This window comes from Pygoscelis adeliae, unplaced genomic scaffold (genome assembly GCF_000699105.1).
Source record: "Pygoscelis adeliae isolate BGI_AS28 unplaced genomic scaffold, ASM69910v1 Scaffold168, whole genome shotgun sequence".
Lineage (NCBI taxonomy): Eukaryota > Metazoa > Chordata > Aves > Sphenisciformes > Spheniscidae > Pygoscelis > Pygoscelis adeliae.
Window position 1 is genome coordinate 2,603,836 of NW_008825566.1, and position 8,500 is coordinate 2,612,335.

Genomic DNA, 8,500 nt, shown 5'->3' on the forward strand with positions numbered 1-8,500 from the left:
ATATGAGCATGTGTTGGGCGAGGGCTTGCACAGCATCATCTAAGTTGCTTTAAATTTACTACTTACTGGAATTTACTATTCTCCCCAGTGATACCCTGGAAAAAAATCCAGGTATGAGCACTGACATAGGTAAAGACCATGAGCAGTTGAAGACAGGAGAGAGAACATTTGGAAAGCCCTGATAGGGCATCACCCAGACCAACAGAATGAAACAAAAAAAGAGAAAAATGTAAGTGGGATGCTGGTGAGGTGCGGGAACAAGCAAGACAGAGCTGTTTTCCTATGGGAGCTCTGCAAATGCTGTTCAGAACACAGGAAACGGCTCTGTCTTGCAAAGGAATCCACCGCTTGACCCAGCTCATCTAATTTCTGACTCCCTGAAATCTCATCGGAACAATACAGTACATTTGGTTTTGACTCTTTCCAAGACTGTCTGCTCACACTGCCAATAAAATCCTATTAGGAACTGCAGTCTCCCCGAGCTGATTTTGAGACATGCTGATCACACCAGCTCCCCCCTCGGCTTTCGCTGGGTCTGTAGATGCCCAGCATGCCCCAAAGCCAGAAAAAGGCGTTCCCACCAGAACACAAATGGTCCACAGCACAGCAATGGGTGTGAGCACGCACTGTCCTCTGTTCAGCCATGCAGCGTTCCAGATGCGAACAGGCGTGTGCTATACTTACACAGTTTTTTTCTCCAGGCTTTGCAAATTTCCTTTAATGTTGTTGTATGCAGCTGATCGGGTCTTTAGGTCTGTTTCTATTTGAGTCACTTGCTAAACCAAAGTAAAAAAAGTGAGTCAATTCAGTGCTTGAGGTGTTGTCCTCACCCCCCTGCCGCTCCCTCTGCACCTTAGCGCAAGGACACAGCCGCCAGCCCCTCGTCAAACCACCTGGCTGTGCCCAAGGGGGAGCCGGTGTCAGAGCTCCCCTGTGGCAAAGGCCTCTGCAGAAAGTGGGACTCAGGCAGCTGCTGCTGGGTGTGTTGCAGCTGTACCTAGGGAGCAAGTTCACGGTTTCATCTCTTAGCTAGACTGAACACATCACGCCCTCCTGAATGGACTGACAGTGTAAATAATGCATCCAGCCTGCAATGTGTTTGATTTAATGTCAGGCCAACAATTTCACAAAAGAACTCCAAAATGGAGAATAATACGGCAGTATATAAAAACAATAAAATATTACAATGAAGGGGATTAAAGTGCAGAAAGCATGTTAATGTGCTCTAGTAATGTGACAAAGCGCCATATACTTACAGACCAGATAGGCTTAAATATATGTATCATTATTATTACAGTGGAAATTAAAATTATTAAAATTATTAATAATACTTTATTATTATAACTAATAAATATTGTTATATTTATTATATATTTATTAATACCTATTACCTATTTATAGATTAATGTTTATTATTATACATAATATCTATAATAATAATTAAAATAATTAAAATAAAAATCAACTGCTTCAGTACAAAGTGTGTGCTTCTGAGCCTGTTCTTGCCCAAACCAAAGGCAAAGCTCTCACTGACTGCCATGAGAGGAGGGACCAAAAACTGCCAAAAGACATGCTTCCCCATGCTGACAACTTCCTAAAATTTGGAGTACAATTTACCTTTGCTAATGCTTCTGATATATTCTTCAGCGGCTGCTTTATGGGATATTTGGCCATGTCCCACTCAAACCGTGTCAGGTAGCTAATTAGGTCAACTGAAAATGCAAAGAGATGCATTAAAGCAGACAGCTTACCAGAAGGCAGGTCAAAGTTTGGGTAGTAGTCCCCAGCTATAGCCTAGGCATAATTTTGATTAACGTTAGAGACAGGAGTGAACCAGAAGCCCACCTCATAGAAATCCTCATAGAAATTTGATCTAGATCAAATCCGCACAGATCATATGTCCAATCTAATCACCTTTCTAAACATCCCCAAACTTAGAAAGTTGAACCAGAAATCTTTTCTGCATTACACTTAACAGTATAGAACAAGCATTACTGTAAAATTAGCTGTACCAGCAGACACGGCAATGTGCAGCCATTCTTCTTTACAACAGAAACAGCTTCACGTAACCTCAATTGTCATTATTGCAATGTGCCTGAATTTAATCTTGGCAAGAGCTACCAGAAAAATACTGGCCCAGGACCAGCAGTAACGCTCAGGGCTGTTGAGAGTTTGATCAAAGACATTAAGACTGTAGCTGATGTTACTTCTCTGTGACTCAGTCAAGCACTCACTAGAAATCAAACCAATTCAGGTGCGATGGGGAATCTCTCATTGACTTTGCGCGCAGAGCTCCCCATCTCACACAAAGCCATACGATGTTTCCCTAAATGGATAAATCCAGTCACAGCACCCAGTGACAGAAATTCACAGCAAGGCCCTGTGCATGCAGCCCCCCAAAACCAGGCACCCTTGGACCACAGGGAGCCATGGCTTCTTTCCAGAATAGAGGGGAGGTGACACGTGACACCCAGCTCCTAGGACAGGATCATGCTATTTCACTTTGTTTGAAGACCAAGGCTCCTTAACATCAGAAAACATTAAGACTTGGTACATTATTGTACCAAATAAAAATTCTCCTCTAGCAGTTCATGAAATCAGACAGCTCTTTGCCTAAGCTGAGTCCTGAGAGCCCTTAGGGTGCCAAACACACCCCTACATAGTGTCTTGGGCAACTTTATGGGATGGGATAAACTCACAAGCAGATGGGCTGGGACTGTCCCCCTGCAGGTTGGGGACGCTAGAGAAAGGCAGCAGGCAGGGTCTCATTGTCTACACAAAGAAGCCAGAGGCAGTGTCACCTGCAGGGTTGGTTTTCTTCCAGACCAGGAGAATACCTAGAAAGTTGCCCTGGGGAGATGGAAGGCAAAACAAGCTCAAGGTGTCAAGTCAAAGGAGGGGCATGCTGGGGCCGTTCAGTGCTCTTTGTTGCCTTGTCTAGAGAGTCAATTCAGTCCCACAGCAAGGTTTGAGCGCAATTTCTTATGGGCTGGACTTCCAAGGTGTGGGGAAAATGTTATGAACCGAGATGCATGAGAAGGAATATGAAAAGTTGTATAATTGCCATACTACCAGGCTAAGGGTACTACCCTGCCTCATGTGATACTGAATACCCTTGGCAGGAGAGCGCTATGCTTTCCATGGGCTTCTCTCACCCCACAACAGAGTCAGTTTACCCTATTGGGTTTCCAAAGCATGGAAAGTCTTACGTTAGGAGGAAACAGGCTTCTTAGCAAAGGATAAACTGCCTTGGAGGCAGAGACCACTGGCATGACAGTGTTCTCCCCCTCTTTCTAAAACCACAGCTGTGTAAAGCTCCCACACATCCAATGCACAGGAGTCACGAGGCAAAGATCCAACCCTTCCTGCTAAGGTCTGATCGGGAATCGGCAAATTCGCCTGCACAGGGAGGGTGCAGGAAGGGGGCAAAACTGCAGAAGGCAGGGAGAGCTATCACACAGCTCCTGCGTGCGCAGTTCTCCAGCAGTGCTCGCTCACGGTCTTTGGGGGGAAGGCAGGGAGGTCAGAAATACTTGAGCAATAAAATTAATGGGGCATTTTCAGCATGGGGTACGCGACAAAAGGATTTCATCCTGCTGCCTCTCTTCCAAGCTTTCTTGTTTAGGCTTTGCCAAATCCAATGGGAATGAAACCTGCAAAGAGCATGGTATTACTGGGCTGTGCGGAGGAACAGTGTATTCACAGGCTCTTTAAAGACAGGCACTGACCTATTTATAGCTGAGGAGATACAAAAATTCCCTGAAGACCTACACGTGCCCTTTCTACCCTCACATTCCTTGAATCTCAGCAGAATTCAAATGTTAGGCAGTTAAGCACAGCACGAGTTCTCAGCCCATTTTACAAGTTCACTCCTGAGCAGTGCTCTGGCACTGGTGCAGTTTAGATCAGCATCCCTGATCTTGGGGATGGCACAAACTACTGTGAACACACTAGCAGAACTGAGCTTAAAATGCCAAGCAATCCAAGCACCCCGATGCTCCTGGAATGGCACCACTCATTTATGGAACCTGTCAAGTCACTCCTAAAAGACTTCATGTAGCTGCCCATCCAGGAGAGATGCTTCCTACCTACCCCAACGCGCTTACAGCTGCCCAGGAACCCCACAGCCCGAATCTCTCCTAACTCTGATTTATTCACCCAGCTCGATAAGATGCAATGATAAATACCTTCCCTTCAAAACACTTAATACTTCAAAATTGTTATGCTTCCCATTTTGCTTTGGTTTGAGCTCATTATAAAGAATGGAGTTATTCCGCCACTTAGCAAATTTTAAAATTCATTCGAGTTTAACATTAATATAAATGGAAGAGAATTTGGTCTGAATCTTTGAAGAAAAGCTTTACTTACATTTCACATTTTTTATTCTGTCATAAGCAAGAAAGCGTTTCCTGCTGTTGTGATATACTAAAATTTCCTTCTGTAAGAGAGACATCTCCACGTGGCTGCTTCTGACTGCTGCCCACTGGAAAGTAGCGTGTGTGTTCACTTAACTAAAAGCACTGTATTTTCCAGTACTTTGCATTTTTCTTCACACAAATCTAACCAAACAATTGTTAGACACACAGCCACCATCTTCATCAATTCGTGGACCAAACTGCTGTCAGGAATATATACAACTAAGATAAAATCAGAAAAATTGTATAGTGTAACTTAAAATGAAATTTGAGTTGGGACAGTCTAGTAGTCTGAAATGGGACCATGCAGCAAGAAGTCATGTCTTATAATTTTGTTTCTGATTTCATGACCTTGAGGAAGTCTTCATCTTTATGGTCCTTTTGCTAACCAGAAAGGGGAGGAGGAAGAATCCGTACAGCAAAGTTGCTGCTGCTTACGGAGAATGACACTGTAATATATTAGGGGAATCCTCATATACTAAAGCTGACTCAATTTTTTAAGATGCAGTCAATAATCTTGGAAAGGTTAATGTCTTAGTTTAATATGATTTGTTTGGATGACCAAATCCAGACAGAGGACAGAAATTAGTAATACATACAAGTGATTTCCACATCCTTCTATTACAACACATGCAGAGCTGATAGGAAAGGAAAATGGTGTAAAAAGAGGAAACAAAGGAAATAAGTGAAACCTGTTGTTTCTCAAGTCATAGGGATATCGTGATCAAGCTACGAGGTTGTTACTTGAGAAATCCATCGTAACCTGATCACTGTATCTCTACAACCAGACCAAGACTTGTCTCTAGCACTAATACACACAAATGCATGCTTGTAACAACACCGCAATCATCAGTCCTTAACATACTTTTGAGACATTTCATTTTATCCTTTAGCCCTGAAACACAATAAGCAGGATTATTGTACTTGTCAAGCAGTTGCACTCATCAACGTCAGTCTCATGTCATGCAAGGAGGACTTTTCTAAAAGAACTTCCTCCCCATCCTTTAGTCATACAGATCTGAAGTACAACACTGCAGTCAGTCAAAGGGTGATGAAGTGTGCACTGTTAGTTTATTTAAAAGCGTAATTCTACAAGCCTGTAATTAGCATGCGTAACACATCCAGTTTTGTTGTACTTTTCCAGGACAGCTGGGGAGGAATTTGCTCTGAAACACACTCAGGGTCTAACGAAACATGCAGAGATCTAAGAGCCATCAGTTTCTAAATGTTAATTTTGTCCTTGACACAGGCTCCCTTTAGGGGGATAATAAAGGGGTGAAATAAGTTCATGGAGGTTATAAAAACACCATATTGACTACTTAAGAGATGCCGCAGGGGAGCATACAGTAAGGTAGTGGGCTCCCATGGCTCTCTGTCATGTCAGAAGTGCCCCTGCCATCACTGCCTGCTCTTCTTCTCTGGTACAGAACTGCTGCCAGCCAGGGCAGGACACCACTGCAGGGCATCTCCTCCTAACAGGAGTAGGACGTGCATGTCCTGCCAGCCCCTGGCACCACCTTGTGAGTGCAGCCCCGGCTCCATGTTTTGGAGCTGTTGCCTCACATGTCCACCTGTGATGTCAGAAATCCACAGTTAACAACGTGATCTATCCCAGCACTGTAGGAGGGAAGGTAAATCACTAACAGATCACTGACAGATGTCATGCAGCCATACAGAATGAGATTTAGCTGCCTGTAAGAGATCAAGCCCATACAAGGCACAGAAATGTGCTAGGTCATTTTAGGAGTGAAGAAATTTTTTACGCTGAGGGTGGTGAAACACTGGCACAGGTTGCCCTGAGAGGTGGTGGATGCCCCATCCCTGGAAACATTCGAGGTCAGGTTGGAGGGGGCTCTGAGCAACCTGATCTAGTTGAAGATATCCCTGCCCATGGCAGGGGGGTTGGACTAGATGAGCTTTAGAGGTCCTTTCCAACCCAAACTATTCTGTGATTCTATGATTCTGTGATGTCTCCTGCTTTCCCCTTCACTCCTCAGCTCTGGTGCTAGAAACTAGTTCAGGACTAGATGCTGAACATTGCCCTGGAAGCAAAGTTGGCGCTCGATAAAGCTTCTGCTAACTTTGAGAAAAACGGGGGCAGGCTAGATGTGTTCTTAAACAATGTCGCCGATGGTTGTCCTTTCTAATGTGTCAGTGTTTCAGTTCTACATGTTCATATCCTGAAGCAAACACAGGCAGCACCAATGCATTAAAATATCCACATTCACAGCACCTACCTCCATTGGCCAGAAGATTTTCCTGGACTTTATCTTTTGAGTCCTCCATAACTTCTCCTATGTACTGGGCTATTTTCTTTATTACGCTTAGGTGTAACAAGAGAAGCTTTGTTAGTGAAGAAACAAAATCAATATAAAACAGTTGCCACAATGATCTTGCCCAAACAAAACACTTCTGAAGCAAGGCAGGTTAATTTGCAATTCAAATGATGCTAAACAACCTATGGCATATTGCAGAACTATATGCCTTATTTCTAAATACACTGATCTCCACAAACACATAGGTAATATCCCCTCCCCAGTGCTCTAGACTTCCTGAAGATCAAGACTCAGTCTTCTGTACACTCATGAAACTCATAGTAGAAACCAGAAGGCAAGAAACCCATGTTTAAAACTCTAAAGGTCATGGAGGAACGAGAGGCTACATACAGACTAACACTGGCTGAAAATCTGTTCTGTGGGATGCTAAATAAGCCCTTAGGGCTTGCTGAGATAAGATTCTTACAAAGTAGTCAGGGGAAAATGACAATGTTCCCTTGTTTGACAGGGAGAATTTCCTCCTTATTCCTCTTCTTTAGGGGACTCTTTCTCTCTTTTCTTTAGCATGGCGGACAAGATGCTCCTTTAAGGTGTGGGAGAACTAGATTCAAATCCCCTTCTGCCCGATTCAGAGCAGTGAATTGAACAGAGGCCCTCCTGGAGAACATTGTCTCCACACAGTTACGTATTTTTTGCTTATTTTAAAAAACTGATTCATCAAGTCCCTCCAGCAGCAGATCCCCCTGGCCCTAGTCAAAGTACCTATCTCATACAGGCCAAGAGCCTTCCTGGTTGTTCTAGTATCCTTCTGTACTCAGAAGTATTCACAGAATTTGGCCTTCCGTTCCCTAACTGTTCCAAGCTGACTGCACCTTGTAAAAAAAAGCAACAGCTAAAAAGTAACTGCCTGATCGTTAAATTGGCAGAGACACGAAGCGGACATAATCCTTGGCGTGGTGACATGGAGTGGAGCATAATGGCAGGCTTCTTATCCCTTTCTTTCCTTACAGAGGGGAGACTGCTACAGCTGCAGATGAGCTGGAGACTGAAAGGGCACCTGCAGTGTTTGGACAATGTGTCTTGTGACATCCTGTGGCTTTCAAGAGTTCAGGAAAGGGACTTCAGGTACAGATACCATGAGAGCATTAGAGAAAATTATTTTCTTTGATGTGCTGCAAAGCAGATATACGAGCCATTTAAAAGCGGTAATTCATAGAGGTAAAGATTCCCTTTATCTCCATTCTTGTGAAGAAACTCACAGCCTTTGGAAAGGTTTTCCAGTCCCGTGATGGGGAGGAAAAGTCTGAGATTGTTGATGCTGCCAGGAATGCAGTAGTCAGAACTCCTGCTGTTTGGGATCATTCAGCCTGGAGAAGAGAAGACCTTATTGCAGCCTTTCAATGTATAAAGGGGGCTTATAAGAAAGATGAAGAGAGACTTTTTACCAGTGCCTATAGTGACAGGACAAGGGGCAACAGTTTTAAACTGAAAGAGGGTAAATTTAGATTGGATATAAGGAAGAAATTCTTTATGATGAGGGTGGCAAGACACTGGAACAGGTTGCCCAGAGAAGCTGTGGATGCCCTATAGAATCATAGAATCATTAAGGTTAGAAAAGACCTCTAAGATCATCGAGTCCAACCATCAACCATGCCCACTAAACCATGTCCCTAAGCGCCGCATCTACACGTCTTTTAAATACCTCCAGGGATGGGGACTCAACCACTTCCCTGGGCAGCCTCTTCCAATGTTTAACCACTCTTTCAGTAAAGACATTTTTCCTCATGTCCAACCTAAACCTCCCCTGGC

At 43.8% G+C, this 8,500-nt stretch overlaps 1 protein-coding gene across 1 annotated transcript in view; it reads right to left on the reverse strand.

Annotated features, from left to right (window-relative positions):
* The window catches only part of ATP6V1C2 (ATPase, H+ transporting, lysosomal 42kDa, V1 subunit C2), a 21,294-nt gene that overhangs the window by 6,644 nt on the left and 6,150 nt on the right, over positions 1-8,500 (reverse strand). Inside the window, exons 3-5 of the mRNA XM_009332488.1 lie at positions 6,653-6,738; positions 1,618-1,712; positions 685-776 (exon numbers count right to left, since the gene is read on the reverse strand). Of these exons, the coding sequence (XP_009330763.1) occupies positions 685-776; positions 1,618-1,712; positions 6,653-6,738 (273 nt within the window). The remainder of the gene's footprint in view (positions 1-684; positions 777-1,617; positions 1,713-6,652; positions 6,739-8,500) is intronic.